The sequence below is a fragment of the Salvelinus namaycush genome, chromosome 2, assembly GCF_016432855.1.
Source record: "Salvelinus namaycush isolate Seneca chromosome 2, SaNama_1.0, whole genome shotgun sequence".
Classification (NCBI taxonomy): domain Eukaryota; kingdom Metazoa; phylum Chordata; class Actinopteri; order Salmoniformes; family Salmonidae; genus Salvelinus; species Salvelinus namaycush.
In genome coordinates this window covers 17998985-18023582 of record NC_052308.1, presented here as the reverse complement: position 1 = coordinate 18023582, position 24598 = coordinate 17998985, and the positions used below count along the sequence as shown (strand labels likewise).

General features: G+C 41.9%; 1 protein-coding gene across 1 annotated transcript; it reads left to right on the top strand.

Moving 5' to 3' along the window:
- Positions 1–3271: 3271 nt before the first annotated feature.
- LOC120059686 (solute carrier family 2, facilitated glucose transporter member 1-like) lies at positions 3272–24391 on the top strand. The gene is made up of 10 exons (XM_039008762.1): positions 3272–3613; positions 10360–10455; positions 18406–18566; positions 18690–18930; positions 19056–19218; positions 19454–19641; positions 20053–20157; positions 20255–20356; positions 20518–20721; positions 21622–24391. Exons 1-10 carry the CDS (start codon positions 3596–3598, stop codon positions 21820–21822), a joined length of 1479 nt encoding a protein of 492 aa, XP_038864690.1. The 5' UTR covers positions 3272–3595; the 3' UTR covers positions 21823–24391.
- Positions 24392–24598: the final 207 nt, after the last annotated feature.

Sequence of the window (24598 nt, the reverse complement as noted above, 5' to 3'; positions counted from 1 at the left end):
CCTTACCTTTACCCTTACCATAACCATAACCTTCACCATAACCCTTACCTTACCTAACCGTAACCTTAACCCTTACCTTAACCATTTTAAATGTCAACTTCAATGGGGTGACGTCTGTGTTGGACATCCCAAGAATTCCAGATAGCAAGGACCAAAGCATTAGTGAGACAAAGAAGCTGGTGAATGAGGCTCAGGAGTACATGCATGAGCCCACAGGCCCGGCAAAGGTATTTTATGGCCTAGTAGTAAATGGAGTAATTGGATTTGGCTCATCTGTAAATTATCCCTCCAGGTTTGTGTTCTGGGGAAACGCAAAGCTATAAGCTGTGAAAACCTATGGATGAGGTAGGTGCAAGCTAAGCTATTCGTGCTGGGAATTGCCAGTGACCTCACAATATTATCATGATACTTAGGTGCCGATACGATATGCATTGCGAGTCTCACGATTCTATATGTATTGCGATTTGATGTTCCAAACATTGCTCACGTTATGTCTGCCACAGAGGGACAAGAAAGAGACATGAGAAAATTAGTTTTGATCAATCATGGATATAAAAGTGCTGAAAACAAATTGGCTCCTTATGTTAAAAAGATGGGGAACAAGCTATGAAGGAAAAATACTGTTTTGGTGCAAGTACAGCCAACTATATATTGAAATATTGTCAAAACTATACAATATGATATATCATCAAAAATAATATCCCGATATGTAACTGTATTGATTTATTTCACCCCATAAGCTATGCGTCAGGTCAGGAGTTTCACACATTCTTACCGCAGGTACCATGTTTAATATTTAAATAGCAACAATTCAATAAAGGATACCTGGGAAAGTAATATTGGAATGTGTTAGCATACTCTTACCATGTTATTATAATGTATCCCATGCCGTAATGTTCTACTTTTGATTTAGTGCACAATACAGGCCCGCTCAGAGTATACACCCCCTCTTTGTTTGTTATTGTTTTCATTAGATTTCAAAGGAATTTCATAAAAGACAGAAAAGAACACAGTTCCTAAAATGTGTCAGTCCTTCCCAGTCTCCCTTCCTTTTCCCGTCCGCTCTATTTTATTTCTAATTTAAATGTGCCTTGACCGGACACCTCCCCGCCATCTCTAACAAAAGATATAGGTGCATCGTGTATGTTGTAATGAAGTGACTCTACACCTTTTCTCTCCTCCCCTCATCCTGTATCTGGGTGCTGTGGACCATGAGGCTCAGAGAATAACAGAGGGAAGACACTTTGATGTCTCAATGCTTGTTTACAAGGTCAACTATAGTCTAACATGACCTGAACACTAGCATACTAAAGGCAGGACTTTTCACGTCAGACATTATTGCAAGCCTCATAAATTAGACATTACATAGTCTCCTCCCACAACCGCTGTGGAGAGCCATGAATCTGGCAAGAGTAACTAGACATTGCATTGTCTGTTGGATTCAAGAATATACATTTTTCTTTAATGTATTTATTTTACATAGTAAGTTGACATATTGACACATGGTCTGCCAGGTCAATCAACCATAGGTAAGACTATGCAAAGACATTCAATAGCAACAAGCAACAGTCAGGTGTTCTAGAACTGCATTATAACTCCTGAAAGTCTATCACACCTTTTGACAAGCTTTGATGATTTGTTCATTCATCAGTCATTCCTACAACATTCCTTGGTAACTACTGATGTTTACATCACAAAGTTTTCGTCAGCAAAGAACTAGGCAATTTTTTGTGTAACCAGTTGAACTAGTTTTGAGTGACAATTTTCAATCTTACAAATAAACCTTACATTGCCTCATGATTATTCAGACATGACAAACCCACAGACAATGTGAAATACCATGCTGGTCTTCCTCTAAGTTCCTCAGCCTGTTGCTTTAGGCCAGGTCAGTCCATATGGCACACTCACCGGCCTTTGTCTCAGTATTTGCCTGTTATTGTTTTCCCATGGTTTCAAAGGGAATAGATTATATAAAAAGGGAACAAATTTCTTCCATTTTTATATATTTTTTCTCCTGTTCCCGACTCTTTCATTTGCACTGTATAAACACACACATTTTCCTTTCTGTACTAATGATTATTTTCCTAATTTTTTGCATGCACTCTGACCGGACCCTTCCCCGCCATCTCAAACAAAAGGTATTACGCAGTTTCATTTATCCTCATGAAAATATTTGTTTTTACACACCTTTAATAACAAACATCTCCATCACAATTTATGGTTTTGAATGGAGGGTACCAATGTCACATTACCAGCTTTGGTCAAAGATCACAGATGTTGGATGTTTGAAACATTGTTTATGAAGGACTGAACACGCATGGATACAGTGAGGTGCTGAGAAACAAAGGATGACTGACTGGATTAGAGGTCGACCGATTATGATTTTTCAAAAAGCGGATACCGATTAATTGGCCGATTTTTACATATATTTGTAATAATGACAATTACAACAATATTGAATGAACAATGAACCCATTTATTTTAACTTCATATAATACATAAATAAAATCGATTTAGTTGGAAATAAAAAAGGCCGATTACTGATTGTTATGAAAACTTGAAATCAGCCCTAATTAATCGTCCATGCCGATTAATCGGTCGACCTCTAGACTAGATGTTTTTTTGTGTGCCTAAAAATGAGTGTTGTCATGGATCATTCAAATGTATTACTAGGCTACTACTACCTCTTCTATTTTAGTATTGTTGGGATAAGTACTAGGAGCAAGAAGACCTATGAAGTATAGAAATTCTACCCTTGGTAGGCAAGGTCACATTATTGCTTACTTATAGCCTACTTGGGGGTTGCAAGTGGGATGAAAAGGTGGTGCATGTCAGTTCTGTCAGTGTCATTTCCTGCCATGACCTCAAACTATCAGCAATGGTGAGTAAATTTGCGCCCCCTGCTGCAAGCGTCTGATCAGTAGGTTATATAACTATGTTATTACAATATAATACTTTGCTCACGCGTCCACCAAATTGTAATCAAAATGTATCATTTCAATTAAATACATCGAGGACGATGTGCTTCACACATAACTATCCGACCTAGTACTTCAACAAAACGAAGTGACACTTTTCAGAGTTATATGTCTTAACGTCGTCATAGGGGTGCAAGTTTAAACCAATAGAAGCTCAGGGATAGAAACGGGCCTCCTCCTTACAAATTGAGGCTGAACTAAACTCACATTGAGGCCGAACTAAACTCTTGCGTCAGCCAATCACTCTAGACGGGCTGTTGGAAATATATTCACCGGTTTATTTCCCCAAAGAGTAGACAGTCTGTACTCGAAGAACGAACTACTTCAACAACCCAAGAAAACTTTGGGGCATGACGAATCTGAAGTTTTGAGCTCATGACAGAAATTACACTAGGGGAATAAACACGATGAACTGAGGACAATTTGGAAACAAATAATTACGCTGAAAATAAAGAAGAACAAAGAAGATACTATTGTTTATGACATATTGTATCATTATCATCTTAAAAATGAGACACCTCGTCTGAGTAAAAAAAAATACCCGCGGAAGTTACCCAAACTATAGTCTTGACATTTCAAGATTGCCAGCAATAATATCGACAAGCCATACTGCGGCAATGGATTCAGGCAGCAAGGTAGGCTAATTGTATGAGTGAGGCTAACGACTAGTTGGCAGTATTCGTAGAAACCAATATACAAAACTGTGTATGTGTCTGTGTCTCTCAGAGAGAGAGAGAGCGAGAGAGGGGTAGCTAGTTAGCTTCCCAGTAATATTGAAAACTGGTTAGGTTAGCTTGAGACTCTCAAGCTGCCTAGCTGTGTTAATGTCAATGGGTTCCGAATACTAAGTATTTTTTTCAAGAAGTTACACTAGCTAGCCCATCATGTAATTGTTTTATTCAATTGAAACGTAAAACGTGTGTGCTGTGCTGCTCACCATCATCTTTGGACGCAGTCGGATATGCGGCTGCTGGGGCAATGCAGTACGCGCGATAGCATTAAATCAGGTCGTGGGGTAGGCCTACCTCGTCCATGGCCTCTAATTGGCTATTCATAATCCCCCTTCATACATTACAAACTACCTGCGTCCTGGCCAATTGTAAACCATGTCCCCTCTGTTGGCCTCATGACTGTATCTGGTGTAGAAATCAATTTATAAAGTAGTGAATTAAAATTAGCTCAATGAAGAGCATGATGGCATTACTCACAGGAAGGCAGCCCATTAAAGTCTAGATTGAGATTATCTGTTTTATCACAGCATATGAGGTCTTCACTTCATTTTTGTTCATTTTCACTTTGCATTTGATGTAACATTTGCTTATTGTTGTTTTACAATAGTAAAAGGAAGAGAGTGAGACGTGACTCATCTGGTCTCTGTTATGGCTGATTTACCACTGACTGCTGATGCTGTGTGGTTAGCTACCCCCCTGACAACTTTAAAGTCACTTCTCCCAGCCCTCGCTTAGAGTTTACTTCTGGTTGAAATGGTAAACATGTTTATTGTTATTTGTCTGTAACCCCTTTTATGGTTAGGCATAGACGTTTGAACACAATTAAAACGACCCCTTTCCAGCCATTCCCATTAGGCCAGTGTTTTGCTTTTGTCAGACAGCTTGAGCTTTGAGCGTGCGTCCAGGCTAACACCACACTGAGCATGTCTACTGTTTTATAATCAGCATCTCGTGGTTGGGTATCGCACTCTGGCTTGTGCTTATGATCCCTGAGTGTGTGCAGCACAGCTGGACAGGGAGGGGGCAGTCAGCGTGTGGGTAGAACCAGGGGTTGCTGACACAGGGTGTGGTGGAAATCGGGCTATATGTCAAAAGCCAAAATGCCAATGAGCTGTCCCCAGCCATGGTTCAGTCTTGTGTGCATAACATTGTAATAAGCATTTGTCAATGATATTCTGGTTCATACTGTATGTCTGCAAGGTAAAGCAGGCTACGTTTTGGCTCTAGAATAAATGTCCTCATTGCCAGTCTAGAGCTTTCCAAGGAAATCATTGTATTGCATTTTACATATGGCTGTGACATTCATGGAATTTTGGATGACTGTAATTGGCCAACCAAATGACCGTGGTCTCCGTAATAACCATTCGAATAGCACATGTTCTCCTTTCCTCCACTCCTGACTGCATGTGCTGCCATAAAAAATTATTTGAATAGAAGAACAGGCATCCTCATTCAAATCAATGATGGCATAATGAGTGGACTGGTGGCCATTGTGAGTGTAACCATGGTAGCAAAGCAGGAAGTAAAAGCAAAAAGTAAAAGCTAGGTCGAAAATATACCGGTTAAGACAATGTTGTCACAAATCTGGGACCAGCACCGTTGCTAACTAGCATAGCTGGTCCCATTGTTGCAAAGAGTTATTGGATATTAGAATCCCATTGTTTTCACCTTTGTCATCTTCAACCTAGAGCAAAATCAGGAAGTGTACACATCAATATGTGCTGTGATTTGTTGATTCAACTCAGCTGACATTACAAAAAATACATTCCATTGCATCAGTTAACATCATTTGAATTTACATACTACATACCATGGGAATTATTGCAACACAATACCAGGCATCCATTGTGAGTGTACCAGTCAAATTGCCAGGGTAAGAGGTTCCAAGCCCATTCTTTTCACTGATTGCTACAACACCTTGCTTGTTTCAGTAAGGGGCAACAAAGTTGAATCACATCGGTAAGAGTCCATGTTATCGCAGAAACGGACTCAACCGCACGAATGCCCGGCTGTCCTGTCTTCAGTCAGTTTTTTTAAAACAGTTATTTTATTTTCATGACAGTCTTCATCCATAACCGTCAGCTACACAGTAATTATGCCAGCTCTAATTTGACTTTTTAGTCTCACCCAGAGTGACTTACAGTAGTGAGTGCGTCCATTTTCATAATGGTCCCCTGTGGGAATTGAACCCACAACACTGCCGTTGCAAGCACCATGGGCTACCAACTGAACCACACGGGACCATTGCTGAGACATTGCCCTCTTAGCCTCACTTTGATACACCTGTTCAGATAGACACCTCCCTGCCTGACTGCTCACCCCGGGGGTGTTTAACTTCTCCCAACCTCTCTCCAAAACAAAATACTGTCTAACCTCTTTGTTCCTATTATAGACTGGATAACAAGCATTTCCCTCCGACACGAAGCCTTCCGATTTATGGGCAGTTTGGGCACAAGTTGTGAGTCCCTTTAAAGCTCTACTGAACAATATGCTTTGTTTTAGTTCAGCGGAAGCCTCTTTTTTTCTTGGGTAAGAAACAAGGTAATTGGGGCAAGCGTACAGTTGACCTGGTCTGTGGTGAGTGGAATAACTCTAAGAAGCAATTCGATTTTTAACTGAGTGAACAGTTCTGGCTTTTGATTAAACCCAAAGCCGGCATTCAGTTCCTTCCTTCTAAAGACTTAATTCCACTCAATCCACTGGCTTCCTACACTCACTTTATTTCCCTCTGCATGACTGCCCCTTCAGTATGCCCTTTCAATATAAGTGTCAGTGTGTTCTAATGAGGCCTAAATACTTTTTTATATAAAAGATGGGATTAAGATATCTGTGAATGCTGTAATTGAAACAGGCACAAACGTAGGGCCTAATTCATTTCCTCAAAAAAGTGGAAGGCATTGTGCACACTGTACTGACCTCTGCTAATCGCTATTCATGTGAAGGAGAGTTTGGTTAAATCTGTAAAGCTGTAGTGTACTGTACAGGCTCATTCGCTTGTTCTCCATAGAGCTATACTGTATCTGAGATTGTGTCAGGTTTGAACAAACACTTGCACCAGATATCAGTGGGAAATTAGATGGATCAGAAATACACATGTATGGAAACGTTTGTTTGTATCTGACAGTCTTTACTTTATTACATTTCATTTTACAGGTACAGTGCACATTAATTCATCCACATTACTGTAAATGTGCCAGTTTTTGCCATCCCCCTAATTTTCAACTGCATGCCTACCACCCAGTCGATCCATTGACCTCTTTGTTTTAGACCATGTTATGGACCATAGACTTGTTCCTGTGAACTCTTCACTCAGTGAATGACTAAGGGAGGCAGTCAGGATACACAGGAGGGGCTCTGTGCTGTCCTGTGCTGTGAGTCAGGTTAGGGAGGAGGATGAGGGAGTGATATTAGGTTCCCCTGTGAAACCCGAGGCTGTCAAGGAGGTGACGTTTGCAGGGACGTGAGGCTGGCGGCATAGCCATCACTGAGAGCCAGAGGCGAGGTTAGGATGTGGGGAAATGGAAGCTGTGGCACAGCCAGCCATGGCTTCTGCTTTCTGAACAGAACTAGGCCTATTGTAAACCTCAGATGTTTAGATTAGAGAAGGCCCTTAACCTTACAGCACCTGAGGGTGATTTACATTATATCTGTATGTACTGTTGTCACTTACAGACTGTCACTGTAGCATGGCCTTGCTAATCAATATGATACAGTGTTTCCCAGCAGTATATGATACAGTGTTTCCCAGCAGTAGTTTTAGCAGAGGCTGAGGTGTTTGAAGAGGGGGACCAGAGAAAGGTTATACAATACACTGGAACTGGATGACTAATGCATTATACGATAGGTGTCACTTACAGGGAAGATGTGGCTGTAAACATTTCACAGCAGGAAGTAATTATGTTTCACCAGACATCCTCCCAAAACCAGTGAGGTCAGTTTTAAGGCTTTGGTCACCTGACAAAGTGCTGATAAGATGTGAAAAAGGGTTCTGTGTTACGTTGTACCTACTTGGAATTGACTCTGACAATTCCACATACCTCTGTTATACAACTCTGGCCCATCCCTGTTCACCATCGTCATTCGTCAGGTCAGTATACCATGTTTCCTTGTTGGACTGCTTATTGATCGCATAAAGTAGATTTAAATTGACCTAACGACCTCCAATATAACCCATGGACTGTGTTGAGTAAACTGTTGCTCAAGGGACAGGCCTTATGATCACTTCAGATGTTTGCTCAAGCCCAGACTATCTCATACATCAATATAAAGATATTTTACTGTTGATGCATTTAGCTAGATGAGGCAGGTCTGAAACGTAAAAATTCACTATAATCATGTATTTGGACTAGGCCTAAAGGCTAACTAGGCCTAAAGCAACCGTCACCAATACTACAGCCCACTCACTGTGACTGGGCTAAAATTCACAGACTCACTCCTGAGAAGGAGGAGATTGATTTGCATGGAAGTTTATCTTTGGGAGGAATGTAAACATGGCTGGTGGCAGCAGCTGTTTTATAACAATGGTGTTTGTTTAAAGGGCCAGTGTAGTCTTTAAGGCTATGATAACCATCTCAGAGCTGGAGGGCGTGACTTCATAGTTTCCAAGGTGAATGATACGTGACCATCCCCTTTCAGAAAGAATACACTGGAATGTTTTCTGATAGCAAACCATACAACACAAGATCTACCCTGATGGTGTGTGTTTACATCCTGTGCTAGGGCTGGTTATAACAACCCAGCCATGGAGTTGTTGAACCCCTGCGACTCATTGCTTGTGTGGAACATTATTGGTTAAGCTGCTACTTTTTCAGACTTACACTTACCCCACCTCACTTTCAGACCTGCCCTTGTTTAGGTCTCTATTACTGAGCTATACTAAGCTTGCTGTGTAGTTAGTGTTTCCAAACACAGCCCACTTTGTAGCTCCCACCCTCTTGAAGAATCTCAGAATTAACAAAATTGGAATGCCTTCCCTTTTGTTTAGAATAGCCTTGAGCACTTGTTCTTGAGCACTGCCCTTTAAAGCAGCCTTTTTTTTAAAGAGGATCCTTAAATAAATAACATTTCCCCGTCAGATAATCCCATGTCAGATAGTCCTGTGTAACTCAGTTGCTACAGTAGAGCATGGCTCTTGCAGTGTTGTGGGTTTGATTCCCACGAGGGACCAGTATGAAAAAAGTATGAACATGTATGCTCACTATTTTATTTAACCTGGCAAGTCAGGTTTAACCTGGTGATTCTCTGATACACCTCTACGCAGACGACACCATTCTGTATACTTCTGGCCCCTCTTTGGACACTGTGTTAACTAACCTCCAGATGAGTTTCAATGCCATACAACTCTCCTTCCGTGGCCTCCAACTGCTCTTAAACGCAAGTAAAACTAAATGCATGCTATTCAACCGATCACTGCCCGCACCTGCTCGCCCGTCCAGCATCACTACTCTGGACGGCTCTGACTTAGAATACGTGGACAACAACAAATACCTAGGTGTCTGGTTAGACTGTAAACTCTCCTTCCAGACTCACATTAAGCATCTCCAATCCAAAATTAAATCTAGAATCGGCTTCCTATATCGCAACATAGCATCCTTCACTCATGCTGCCAAACATAACCTCGTAAAACTGACCATCCTACCGATCCTCGACTTCGGTGATGTCATCTATAAAATAGCCTCCAACACTCTACTCAACAAACTGGATGCAGTCTATCACAGTGCCATCCGTTTTGTCACCAAAGCCCCATACACTACCCACCATTGCAACCTGTACGCTCTCGTTGGTTGGCCCTCGCTTCATATTCGTCGCCAAACCCACTGGCTCCAGGTCATCTATAAGTCTCTGCTAGGTAAAGCCCCGCCTTATCTCAGCTCACTGGTCACCATAGCAGCACCCACTCGTAGCACGCGCTCCAGCAGGTATATCTCACTGGTCACCCCCAAAGCCAATTCCTCCTTTGGTCGTCTTTCCTTCCTTCTTTCTGCTGCCAATGACTGGAACGAACTGCAAAAATCTCTGAAGCTGGAAACACTTATCTCCCTCACTAGCTTTAAGCACCAGCTGTCAGAGCAGCTCACAGATTACTGCACCTGTACATAGCCTATCTATAATTTATCCCAAACAACTACCTCTTCCCCTACTGTATTTATTTATTTATTTAGCTCCTTTGCACCCCATTATTTATATTTCTACTTTGCACATTCTTCCACTGCAAATCTACCATTCCAGTGTTTTACTTGCTATATTGTATTTACCTCGCCACCATGGCCTTTTTTGGCCTTTACCTCCCGTATCTCACCTCATTTGCTCACATTGTATATAGACTTATTTTCTACTGTATTATTGACTGTATGTTTTGTTTATTCCATGTGTAACTCTGTGTTGTTGTATGTGTCGAATTGCTATGCTTTATCTTGGCCAGGTCTCAGTTGCAAATGAGAACTTGTTCTCAACTAGCCTACCTGGTTAAATAAAGGTGAAATAAAAATAAAATAAAACAACAGGATAGCTTAGCCTACAGATTTGTATTCATAAGACAATAAGTATATCAACTCCAAGTACCTCCAAGCTGCTCTTTTCATGCTCTGATACAGTACAGAGATTTGGAGAGAGGGGATTTTTAACAGACTTTCTCTCCTGTCTCTATGCAGCAAGTGACCTTCCAGTTGATGCTGACGGTGGGAACAGCAGTGATTGGCTCGCTGCAGTTTGGTTACAACACGGGTGTCATCAACGCCCCTCAGAAGGTGAGTCCACGGGAACGAGATTGGGTGGGGAGGTGGGGCTGATGTGTCTGATCGGAATTGGATGGGGAAGGCTTGTCTATATTTATCCAAGTGACACCGTGTTCGAATCTTACCCAACACCTTTTCCCAGACGAGACTGCCCCTGTGTCTGCCTTGGCCAGTCAAGATGTTCCCTGCAACACGTGAAAAGAAGGGGACTAATAATATCTCAAGTATCTCGTCCAAGGCACTCTCCATTAAAGGGCCTCTGTGATGTGTAAAGGACTGTTTTCATGCCCCGAAGGGGCTCAGATTGTAAGTGAGGAGACAGCCAGGAGAGTGCTACTCACTCCGCTAAAGGGAACATCATTTAGGAGCTCTCAGTGAGACGTGTCTCCAAAAATGTAATTAAGTTATTTTCCATTTACTTAAACGAAATGTGTTTATTTGACCCTACTCCTTCACATTTCTCGTGAAAGTGGATCCCTTGAACAGTTTTGTACTGTAGCTGCTAAATCTACAAAATGGTTTTGTTTACTGACAGCTCACAATATCCAGTGGATATTAGGTCTTGTGGGTCATAACAATCTTTCAGTTTCAAATAAAATAAAATTTGATTAGTCACAATACAACCTTACAGTGAAATGCTTACTTACGAGACCCTAACCAACAGTGCAGTTTCAAAAAATACAGATAAGAATAAGAGATAAAAGTAACAAGTAATTAACTTCTCTGCGCTACGGATCCCTTTTACGGGATCACTTTCCTAAACAACCGCTAGAATTGCAGGGCGCCAAATGCAAAAAATATTACTAAAAATATTTATAATCATGCAATCACAAGTGAAATATACCAAAACACAGCTTAGCTTGTTGTTAATCCACCTATCATGTCAGATTTTGAAAATATATTTTACAGTGAAAGAAATCCAAGCTTTTGTGAGTGTAGCTTTCAATGCTACAACAGCTAGCCCCAAATTAGCATGGTCACGAAAGTCAGAAAAGCAATAAAATGAATCGCTTACCTTAGATAATCTTCGGATGTTTGCACTCACGAGACTCCCAGTTACACAATAAATGTTCTTTTGTTCGATAAATATTACTTTTATAACAAAAAAACGCCATTTGGGTTGCGCGTTATGTTGAGAAAACTACAGCCTCGTTCCGGTCCTGAAAGGAAGATGAAAATTTCCAAACGTATCAGATTAAAAAATATTACAAAAAATATTTATAATCATGCAATCACAAGTGAAATATACCAAAACACAGCTTAGCTTGTTGTTAATCCACCTATCGTGTCAGATTTTGAAAATATACTTTACAGCGAAAGAAATCCAAGCTTTTGTGAGTGTAGCTTTCAATGCTACAACAGCTAGCCTTATATTAGCTTGGTTAGCTTGGTCACGAAAGTCAGAAAAGCAATAAAATTAATCGCTTACCTTTGATAATCTTTGGATGTTTCCACTCACGAGACTCCCAGTTACACAACAAATGTTATTTTTGTTCGATAAATATTACTTTTATCACAAAAAAACGCTATTTGTGTTGCGCATTATGTTGAGAAAACCAAAGCCGTGTTCCGTTCGACAAATTCCAAAAAGTATCCGTAATGGTCGTAGAAACATGTCAAATGTTTTTTATAATCAATCCTCAGGTTGTTTTTAACAAACATAATCGATAATATTTCAACCGGACCATAACCTATTCTTTAAGAGACAAACGGAAAATGGAGCGCTCCTCTCGCGCGCGCAGGAACTATTCAGAGGACACCTGACTACTTATGAAACATCTCGCTAATTTTTCAAAATAAAAGCCTGAAACTATGTCTAAAGCCTGGTCACAGCCTGAGGAAGCCATTGGAAAAGGAATCTGGTTGATACCCCTTTAAATCGAAGAAAGACGGGCCAGGAAACACAGTTAAAAAAAAAAGAATATCACTTCCGGGTTATATTTTCTCAGGTTTTCGTCTGCAGAATACGTTTTGAAGCTGTTTAGAAGCAACATACAGAGTGCAGGGAAGTGTTCACAGAAACGGTAGTATTGCTGAACATAGAGACACATCCAGAACATTTCACTGTACCGTTTACACCCTGTATCCTGTGCACATGACCAATAAACTTTTATTTGACTTGATATCCATGATAAATGTGATAACATCATGATTAATTACTGAGTGTATATACTCACAGACAATATTTTGACAGTTTTGGAAACTTTAGAGTGTTTTCTATCCTAATCTGTAAATTATATGCATATTCTACGATCTGGGCCAGAGAAAATGTCCGTTTACCTTGGGAACGATATTTTAATTTAAAAGAAAATCTGACCCCTAGCGTCAAGAGGTTAAAGATCAGCAGTAAAAAATAGCAATATCTACAGGTGGGTGCCGGTACAGAGTCAATGTGCGGGGGCACCGGTTAGTTGAGGGGTAGTATGTACATGTAGGTAGAGTTAATTAAAGTGACTATGCGTAGATGACAACAGATAGTGGCAGTGGTGTGGAGAGGGGAGGGGGGAGGTCAATGCGAGTAGTCTGGGTAGCCATTTGACTAGATGTTCAGGAGTCTTACGGCTTGGGGAAGAAGCTGTTTAGAAGCCTCTTGGACCTAGACTTGGCGCTCCGGTACCGCTTGCCATGTGGTAGCAAAGAGAACAGTCTATGACTAGGGTAGCTGGAGTCTTGGCCAATTTTTAGGGCCTTCCTCTGACACCGCCTGGTATAGAGGTCCTGGATGACAGGAAGCTTGGCCTTAGTCATGTACTGGGCCGTTTTCACTACCCTCTGTAGTGCCTTGCGGTCGGAGGCCGAGCAGTTGCCATACCAGGCAGTGATGCAACCAGTCAGGATGCTCTCGATGGTGCAGCTGTAGAACCTTTTGAGGATCTGAGGACCCATGCCAAATCTTTTTAGTCTCCTGAGGGAGATTAGATTTTGTTGTGCCCGCTTCACGACTGTCATGGTGTGCTTGGACCATGTTAGTTTGTTGGTGATGTGGACACCAAGGAACTTGAAGCTCTCAACCTGCTCCACTGCAGCCCCGTCGATGAGATGGGGGCGTGCTCGGTCCTCTTTTCCCTGTAGTCCACAATCATCTCCTTTGTCTTGATCACGCTGAGGGAGAGGTTGTTGTCCTGGCACCACACGGCCAGGTCTCTGACCTCCTCCCTATAGGCTGTCTCGTTGTTGTCGGTGATCAGGCCTACCACTGTTGTGTCATCTGCAAATTAAAGATGATGTTGGAGTCGTGCTTGGCCGTGCAGTCATGAGTGAACAGGAGGTACAGGAGGGGGCTGAACCTGCACCCCTGAGGGGCCCCTGTGTTGGAAAAGGGCAGTGTGGAGTGCAGAAGAAATTCCATCATCTGTGGATCTGTATGGGCGGTATGCAAATTGGAGTGGGTCTAGGGTTTCTGGGATAATGGTGTTGATGTGAGCCATGACCAGCCTTTCAAAGCACTTCCTGGCTACAGACGTGAATGCTACGGGTCGGTAGTCCTTTAGGCAGGTTACCCTAGTGTTCTTGGGCACAGGCACTATGGTGGTCTGCTTAAAACATGTTGGTATTACAGACTCGGACAGGGAGAGGTTGAAAATGTCAGTGAAGACACTTGCCGTTTGGTCAGCGCATGCTCGCAGTACACGTCCTGGTAATCCATCTGCGGCCTTGTGAATGTTGACCTGTCTAAAGATCTTACATCGGCTGCGGAGAGCGTGATCACACAGTCTTCCGGTACAGCTGGTGCTCTCATGCATGCTTCAGTGTTATTTGTTATTTAGGTGAAAGGGCTAATCCACACAGTATTGGTCTTTGTCTGAACAAGCCTTGTGGCAGCTCGGCTCATAGTTCCAGGTGCTTTGTTGCCTGAATACATGGGACCCTGCCCTCTCCATTACTTTTGATATATGAGGGGCTCTGTGTGATCTACAGTCCCAGCTGTCTCCTGTCCTGATGTTCCTTTCTCAGGAGACTACTTATTGCTCCATCACACACACAAATTTGTCTGTCAGTACCTACCTGTCATACCTACCAAGCGCTTCAATTGATGTTTGGGAGCCACCATCAATTGATGTTTGTGAATAGAATAGTAGGCTACAGATGTAGGATCTTCATTTGAGCCAGTTTGCTACAGCAGAAAAATAATCTTACAGTAACAGGAAATGTGAATTATTATGTGGATTATAATGGACATTTTTGTAGGAATTTATATATTTTTTGGTAGGGCAAATCAAGTCTGAAATTTCAAGGTGACAAAGACAAACTTTAGAAGCCTTTTTAAAACTCAAATACACTACAAGTGTGCAATTCCTGATGTTCAGGAAAATTTTCAGCAACAAAACAGTGATCAAATTAGGATCCTACATCTGTACACAATAGGGAAGAAAATAATACTTTGATACCTGTTTATTACAGACCGGTAGACATTCTGATTGGTTAAATCCCCCAGCGGTGAATAATTAAAATGTGATTGTAGCACCAGATGATCTAGTTCTAAGTATAAGCCTAGCTGAGGTGTAGAGGTGGGGTGCCCTCCTGTAAGAGTTGTCAAGGGGGGCAGTGGTGAGAAGGGGGTGGATATGTAGAGGTTTGCTGTCATTCAGACACTGGGCCAGTGTAAACCTGCCCTCCCTTCCCCTCCCCAGTCTCAGCTGAGGTCCCAGTTACGTATATACACACACATAAGGACACTGACACATGCTCAGTAATACCACACAATGCCACAGCTGTTTAGAAGCAACATACAGAGTGCAGGGAAGTGTTCACAGAAACGGTAGTATTGCTGAACATAGAGACACATCCAGAACATTTCACTGTACCGTTTACACCCTGTATCCTGTGCACATGACCAATAAACTTTTATTTGACTTGATATCCATGATAAATGTGATAACATCATGATTAATTACTGAGTGTATAAAACATTAGGAACACCTTCCTAATATTGAGTTGCACCCCCTTTTGCCCTCAGAACAGCCTCAATTCGTCCGGGCATGGACTCTACAAGGTGTCAAAAGCGTTGACGCCAATGCTTCCCACAGTTGTGTCAAGTTGGCTGGATGTCCTTTGGGTGGTGGACCATTCTTGGTACACACGGGAAACTGTTAAGCATTAACAACCCAGCAGCGTTGCAGTTCTTGACACACTACTACCATACCCTGTTCAAAGGCACTTAAATATTTTGTCTTGACCATTTTCCCTCTGAATGGCACACATACACAATCCATGTTTCAAGTGTCTTAAGGCTTAAAAATCCTTCTTTAACCTGCCTCCTCCTCTTCATCTAGACCAGTGGTCGCCAATGGTCGATCTTCAAGGCATTCCTAGTCGATCACCAAATATTTCTGTAGAAAAGCCAACGAACAATAAAGGCTTGCACTCCTTTTTTAAAATCATGTTGAGCTGTTGCCGGTAGGTGCACTTGATTCAAAAGTCCTGCGCACCGGGTAAGCAAAGTGTTCCCATGAGACAAACTCCGATTACCCGGCGGACTGGCAAATCTGTTACTAAATCGAGTGCACCTACTGCACTGCCCAATCGGATAGCTCAAATCACCGTGGCTAAAGAGCTTCCATGACCCTGGCCACAGCCAAGTTTAGAAGGCTACTAGCCTACATTAGATTTAATAACGTTTAAAACCATGACCACAGAGAGACTGTCAACGAATACGGCAAAGAGATGCTGTTTTTATGAGTGAGTTCATGTTTAAGTTTATATTCAGCACTGTCACTGTTTTTTTATTTCACCTTTATGTAGCCAGGTAGGCCAGTTGAGAACAAGTTCTCATTTACACATGCAACCTGGCCAAGATAAAGCAAAGCAGGGCAACACAAACAACACAGAGTTACACATGGGATAAACAAACGTACAGTCAATAACACAATAGAAACATCTATATACAATGTGTGCAAATGTAGTAAGATTAGGGAGGTAAGGCAATAAATAGGCCATAGTGGTGAAATAATTACAATTTAGCATTAACACTGGAATGATAGATGTGCAGAAGATGATGTGCAAGTAGAGATACTGGGGTGCAAAGGAGCAAAAAAACAAAACAATATGGGGATGAGGTAGTTGGGTGGGCTATTTATAGATGGGCTGTGTACAGGTGCAATGATTGGTAAGCTGCTCTGACAGCTGATGTCACAATTCTACACTATTACAAAACGCGCTTCTCCGTACTTCCGCTCGGGCTGCAGCTGCAATGAATGAGTAGCCAAGTATCGATAGCCCTGCGTTTTATTATTATTAGCAGCTCGTCGTGTCGATTTTAATTTTAATAAATATTTAACTTTCTCTGGTCATAGGAACAACATGAATTTGTGCATGAGGCAGATGCGTTGCAAGTCGAGTTTCGCGATCAGATGGAAGACGGTGTCCCCTCTCTCTGGTCAGTCTCAACAGAGGAAAGGAATGAGAGAGCAGGGACCATGAGAGGCGGTTGGGAAAAATAGTTTTGAGTCGTCATCCAACTCGGAATTCCAAGTCAGTCGGAAACTCGGGCATCTTTCTAGAGCTCTGACTTTTCGACCTGAAGATCCCTGACGTCGTGATTTGACCTCGTTAACCATCAGATGCAGGTACCATCAGTCCAGTAAAATATAAAAGCAAATTATTTCAATTCATGCTCCACAGTGCCTCACAAGTGCTAAACCAACTGATCTATTTTGTTATCAAAGCTCGAGTTTTGAAATATGATATGGTCTGATTAACAATATTGGCAGGCCAATGATATAGCCAATATGCTGTGATAATATGTTAGGCCTACTTCCCAAACCTCATTCCTACAAAACTGTTTGTGTGGGTTAATGTAAAAAACAAAATCTGAGCGGTAGATCTCAGCTTGCTTTTTGACTGCGAGTGATCTTGACTCAGAAAAGGTTGGTGACCATTGATCTAGACTGACTGAATAAGGGATCATAGCTTTCACTTGGATTCACCTGTTCAGTCTATGTCATGGAAAGAGCAGGTGTTCCTAATGTTTTGTACACTCCGTGATGCAGCCCTTCCGCTCTAAAGAGTGTAGCACTGATTAGATTAGATGTCTCTCAAGTGCCCTGGTCTGCTTCTCCACCCTGCCTGCCGGCTCCAAATTGGGCCCCTTGTAGCACAGACAGACGGACCTGAATGCCTCCGCATTTCCAGGCCAGGAGTCCACAGAGACAGTAATGCTTTAATCAGTACAGGGTCACCGGTCATGAATGGACAGTTTTTTTCATTGTGGCCAGGTGCGTGCTAGGTCTTGAGTCAGACACAAGCCTATTCAGAGAAATCAAGAATATGAAATGAAGGGTAGACTTGCCATTCTCTATCTGTAAGAATGTTTATTTTATGGAACTATATTGACAGTGTTGGGCTATACCATATCTTGAACAGCATACCCAGCTTACCTCTCCTGACCTATAAAATACATTAATAGTTCTATATCAATCACTCAGCATTATATAAGTATTGGTAAAGGGTATATTGTATAATCTATCAGTAAAGCACATGACAGGAGCCAGCAGTGATATTTGGGAGAGGAGGACAGGAGGGGGCAGGGCTCAGTGCCGAGTACTAGAAGTGCTAGATAGAGGTAGAGGGAGTCCTCGACATATGACAGTTGTCAGTGTGCCACGGCAGAGACATGGGGGGAGGGGACGTTCCTCCCAGCCTGTACCACTTAACTTCCATCACAAGCTGATCATACATATATGTATGTTTATCAACACTGAGTCACTGTGGGGGAAGGGGCTGAAACCTGAGACCTCGCTCTCCCACAAACGTCCTTGTTGCTGGAAAACCTGAAATACAATCCTCTACCTCCATCTACTGGCCATACATCAAAACAGCAGCCACCTGGCCAATGGCAATGAGGACAAGGAAACACATTTTTTTACTGTCTCTTACATTACTGTATGTCTATGGTACATTGACTGTGATTTCTGTCTATGGCAGTGTTGTGAGCTGGTGTTGTTTTTTCTCCCGCTCTGCTAGGTTATTGAGAGGTTCCTCAACGAAACATGGTTCGACCGGTACCAGGAGCCCATCACCAAGACCTCCCTCACCACCCTGTGGTCCGTCTCCGTCGCCATCTTCTCTGTCGGCGGCATCTTCGGCTCTTTCTCCGTGGGCCTGTTCGTTAACCGCTTTGGCAGGTAAATACGACACTTCACAATGTTTATTTACAACTGTGTTATGTGAGATGATATTACATGTGTGATATGTAAATGTCTGTAAGTGGACTGTAATTGACATGACTATTTCTGTGGTGTCTACAGGAGGAACTCCATGCTCATGGCCAACGTGCTGGCCTTTGTCTCCGCTGCTCTCATGGGCTTCTCTAAGATGGGTGGCTCGTGGGAGATGCTAATCATCGGGCGCTTCGTGGTGGGCCTCTACTCCGGCCTTTCCACTGGCTTTGTGCCGATGTACGTGGGTGAGGTGGCCCCCACTGCCCTCCGAGGAGCCCTGGGCACCCTCCACCAGCTAGGCATCGTCACAGGCATCCTGATGGCACAGGTCAGTTCCAATAGGGATATCGTATGGAGAATAATGGATGATTTGTATGCTTTTCCAAAGGAATCTCTTTGAGAGCTGTGCTACATGATAATCTGATGGTGGTCTAACTATGTGTTGTGGTTCAGGTGTTTGGCATGGAGGCCTTAATGGGGAATGCATCTCTGTGGCCCTTCCTGCTGGGCTTCACTTTCATCCCAGCCCTAGTGCAGTGTGCACTGCTGCCCTTCTGCCCCGAGAGCCCCCGCTTCCTCCTCATCAACCGTAATGAGGAGAACAAGGCCAAGACTGGTGAGTTGAGTACATTTATACACAAACACACATTCATACACTTAATGTCATCAGTTCAGCCAATGTCAGTTCTGTTAGTTTGAATGAGTTGAAAATTATCTAAAATAAGGGCCATGTTTCAATAAATGTGTTTAATTTAAATTCATCCCTCGAATTGCCTGAATTGATCTGGTATGGAGTGACACAGCCCTAGCAGACTGTAATGTAACCTCCATTCTTGCTCTGTCTCTGTCAGTCCTGAAGAAGCTGCGTGGGACCACAGACGTGAGTGCAGACATGCAGGAGATGAAGGAGGAGGCCAGGCAGATGATGAGGGAGAAGAAGGTGACCATCCTTGAGCTGTTCCGTTCGCCACTCTACCGCCAGCCCATCTTCATAGCTATCATGCTTCAGCTCTCCCAGCAGCTGTCTGGCATCAACGCAGTGAGTCACCTCTCATACACACTTCTCACCCCAAACACATAAAGCAGGGTTCCCCTGATTTGGTGGTTTTATTTAGCTCCCAAGTTTTTTTATTTGTTATTGTTCAACATAGAAGACTATAATAACACCAGGAAATCAGCTCCAAGTTTGTTCCCAAGTATTCCCACGCATAATAGAGAGACACGTGATCGTATACAACTGGTTTGAAGTGATTATGTTTTTGTCAAATATTATATCGGTTTGGGCTTCTTGCAGTAAATTTGTAGTCTACAAATAATTTGTCATTTTGTTCCAGCCCACCGACCATCTGCTCAAGAAAAAATGGCCCTCGGCTGAATCTAGTTGATGATCCCTGACATACAGTATACTACCTATTTTGCAACTCTAAACTGTGCTGTTGGTGTCCTGCAGGTTTTCTACTACTCTACCCGTATCTTTGAGAAGGCCGGAGTTGCTCAGCCTGTTTATGCTACAATTGGTGCCGGTGTGGTCAACACAGCCTTCACTGTGGTGTCGGTGAGTAACTGTGGCAGATGTGCATGTGTCATTTATGGTGCGCATGATGTACCACATTAGGGGTTGGACAGTATAACTCAACCCTCTCTCCTCTCAGTTGTTTGTGGTGGAGCGCGCCGGACGTAGATCTCTCCACTTGCTGGGGCTGATAGGAATGGCAGGCGCTGCCGTTCTGATGACCGTCGCTCTGGCTCTGCTGGTACGTAGACTAACTACAGCACACTTCACATAAGGCTAGCAGCTCTCATACGGAATGAATGAGGAAAAACACTTGGTTTATTGATACACGTCCTTGTAAATATAATATGTTGAATGAATACCAGTAGTTTAACCCCCTGCTGTCTGTTTGTCCTCCATCAGGAACAGCTGCCGTGGATGTCCTACGTGAGCATCGTGGCCATCTTTGCCTTTGTGGCATTCTTTGAGATTGGCCCGGGTCCCATCCCCTGGTTCATCGTGGCTGAGCTGTTCTCCCAAGGACCCCGGCCCTCGGCCTTTGCTGTGGCTGGCTTCTCTAACTGGACCGCCAACTTCATAGTGGGCATGGCCTTCCAGTATGTAGAGGTAAGCACTAAGCACAGCCTTGTTAGTCACTGATGCTCATCATGGTAGATGTTGTCGACATACTCATCTCGATTAGGGTTGCAAAGCTACCGGTATTTTACGAAAGTTACTGGAATCTTCATTAATATAGGTAATTAACAGAAAATGGATTGCAATCTATCATAAATTTAGTAATTTATACTTTAATAACTTTAAAAAAAAATCATATATAGTATGAATTTGTTATATCTGTGTCCATATTGTCCATGAGTTTCTAGTACATAAACCATATGGTTCAAGAGAACATAACCTAATTAAGGAAAAAGCATCTAATCAACATTGGCATTATTTTCCATTAACTCTGCAACTCTTCCAAACATTGACTCTGTTCACAGCTGCCACCAGTATGATGCCAAAACACTGACAACGAATAAATGTTGACTTAGTAAAATAAATAGAAGTGTGTTAAGAATTAATAAAGGATATTTGCTGAAACCCTCATATTAAACATCACTGGTATTCACGAAGTTGAAGATAATTTAGGATCATGTTTTGCAGCTTTGTCATTCTAATGTTTATTTTAAAATCATCTTATTTAATTATTTCATATATATTTTACATATGATAAGGTCGCACCAAGGGCCAGGGATAATTACAGATACCTGTAAAAATCTAAAGTGCCCAAAAGGGCCGCTAGATGTCTTGTGATAGATTACATAAAATCCTTGCAAGATACCAACATTCTAGTAGTTTACTGGTAAACTTAGAAAGTTTCCAGTAATATCCCCACCCTTTGCAACCCTAATCTTGATATACTGTATGTGAACTGTTAGTTTGAAGACGTGTTTGTTTGGAGCCCATTGCTTAATGAACATGATCTTCAATGTTCTCTCTCCTTCTTTTCTCCGTCTCGCCCTACAGGAGTTGTGTGGCCCTTATGTCTTTGTCATCTTCACTATACTGCTGCTCAGCTTCTTCATCTTCACCTACTTCAAGGTGCCTGAGACCAAGGGCCGGACATTTGACGAGATCTCGGCCGGGTTCCGCCAGTCGGCTGGCACTGGGGGAGAGAAGCACTCGCCGGAGGAGCTCAACAGCCTGGGGGCTGACTCTCAGCTCTGAGCACCTGTCCCTCCCCTCTCCTCTCGTCCCACACACCCTGCTGAGGCCTGGCTATGAACCCTCCTTCATCACCCCAACCTGAGGGGACCAGAGTAGCCCACTCACTGACTGTTTGCAAACTGACTACTAAACTGACACACTGGCTGCCATCACATTTCAGGTATGTTCACCAAACAGAGAACAGATGGCGCTCACCTCCTGCCCGATCCTCTGTCTCAAAGTCTCAAGCGCTCCTTCTCTTCTCATCACAACAAAAACGTGGTGGGGGCAGGAACCTGGGTGTAAGGGGGTGGGTTGGCATGGTAGATAGAAGGAAAAGGTGGTATTTTCAATTAACTTCAAATTTTATATCAGAAAACAGTCAAATCCTGTGTTACTTTTACTTTATTTTTCTTCCTTTGTCTGTTATCTTTCTCATTTTGTCAGTTTAGATATCCATGCTTCTGCCTCTTATGCAGGTCTCAATTATTTTCATTGAAGACCCTCAAGAAATTGCATGCCATGTAAATATGTTTTTACCAACTCACTTTTAATCTCTGTCCGGATAGGCTTTTAATTATTTTTTACAAATGTATTTCTTAAGGAAAAATAAATAAAATCCTAAAGATAATTTTGTATGTTTATGTCTTAGTGAAAAGACACGGTTACAAATAAGCCAGCTGTTATAAGTTACTGTATGCATACATTTTGTATTTAATTCCCAAGCAATACCCATGAGCATGAATTTTACACTATGAAATCATGGGACTATTTGAGACATTTCTACTCTGACACTCAGTTGAAAAGCAACATCAGCCCGTTTCACTGCAGACTAAGATAGATGTAAAATATACCCAAATCTGACTTACAACCCCCCCACCTCTAAAACGGAACTGAAGTCCCTCACAACTTTGAGTTTAAATGCCTGGTCCAAAATCATACAAGGAATACACTCCCAGTAGAGCCTTCTAGCAGTTCACAAGACTGTAAGTTGTTCTCTGATCTTGTGCCTTTGACAGAAAAAGGGTCTTCCTTTCAAACAGTAACCAAATGTAATGTGGCTTCCAGCCTTACCAAGGTCTGCTTCATCATGAAAGTGCTTTTAGACCCTTCGGGGTCAAACTCCAAACTAATGCTTCATGTTCCTTGAAAAGTGGTGATTTTCTTTTTGGGTGCTTTTCATTATTGTAACTCCACAATGCCTTTGGCATAGTTCAGCACTGTAGGGGCTGCTTCCTTGTTCAACTTAGTTTTGTGACGCATAGCTGACAATCCTGTATAGTCAGCTGATATAGCCAACAGCATCTCTTGATGTAAGCGGTTCCTGTCTTTGACTGCTGTGCCACTATAAGAAGTTTTCCATTCTCTAATAAAACGTTTTTGAGGAAAGTGTTCTTTTTAGCAGCACTTTATCATCCACAATATTGGTTGTTTTGTTACTGAAAATCTTCCGTAATAGTAGTTGGAGCTTTGCTCAAAATGTTTTACAAAATATGGAACCTTATGTTACTGATAAGAGACTGAAGAGCTACTGTTGGATTACTTGATATCATTGTTGTTGTTTAACTAGTACATCTCTACATTCACAGATCTATGTTATTTGAGGTCATAAGGTTGGCAGAATATGTTTTACAATCAAATATAAGCTAATCTGGCCAGTTCAAAGTGAATACGTTTTTAAAGTGGTCTAAATAGTTTTAGTAATGGACCTTGACCCGAACAGAACTCCACAAGCAATATCCATTGTAGTCATTCCATGCTGAGTTTGTGTGTTCAAATCCATGCAAATGTATAGTTTGTGTCTTTGAAATTATATGGGACTCTTTGTCTTCTCCACCAACAATGTGTCAGTTAGACACCGCAAACTCATTGACTGTAAGTCGCCCTAAGTCATCAAATGGCAGGATCAATGTCGGCACCAAGACTTGACTGTCCTTTAGATATGTCTGATTGAAGTCCAACCTTGTGATGGAGGGCAAAAGATGCACTTACGGACTGAAATCAAATGCAGTGTACTTTGTGTGTATAGTTTGACAATTATATCTGGGCATTATATAAACACATTTATTAACACAGGATATATGCATAAAACAGTTGTAGAAATCCTTCACTGCACAGAATAATTTTCTAAAAAGGCCACAATACTTATAATGTAAATACAATAAATAGTAAAGGACCCAAATGTATAAAATATGTTATGTTAGTTACTACTTATATAGGAATATGACTAGTTTCGGTAGTTATGCATCTACACATCTGCCTTTATTTTGTCTGATTTCCTGTCTGAAGAAATATTGTATGAGATAACTATTAACACAATCTTACTTCAGCTTTGTACATGGACCATTGAATGATATATACTATTTATTAGATGCCTAATTTATTAGTGTTGTTTTTATCTTCTACACATTTTAGTAAACAGTATGCATTTAATTTTTGTAAAAGCGCATGTTTATATGTTGGGTGAAAATGAACCTCTAACAGAATGATCTTCTGTAAAACAGTGTGCCATGGTGTCAATGTCCTGACGGTTTTCTTTTCTTTTGTAAGATGTGTGGTTGGATGTTTGACTCAATAAAACAAGCATACCGGAAAACGTCAACTAGCTGGGTTCTTTATTTTCACAACAATTGATTTCAGATTGTAATCAATGACTGCAGATGCTCTAAACGCCTTCTACTTTTCTAATAATTGATTTGCCTGGCTGGGCTGATGAGACAGTGGGTTGCGCAGTCAGATGGAACAGAGTAAATAGGTATTTCATCTAACCATCATAGATTTAGCCGGTGGTAACTTG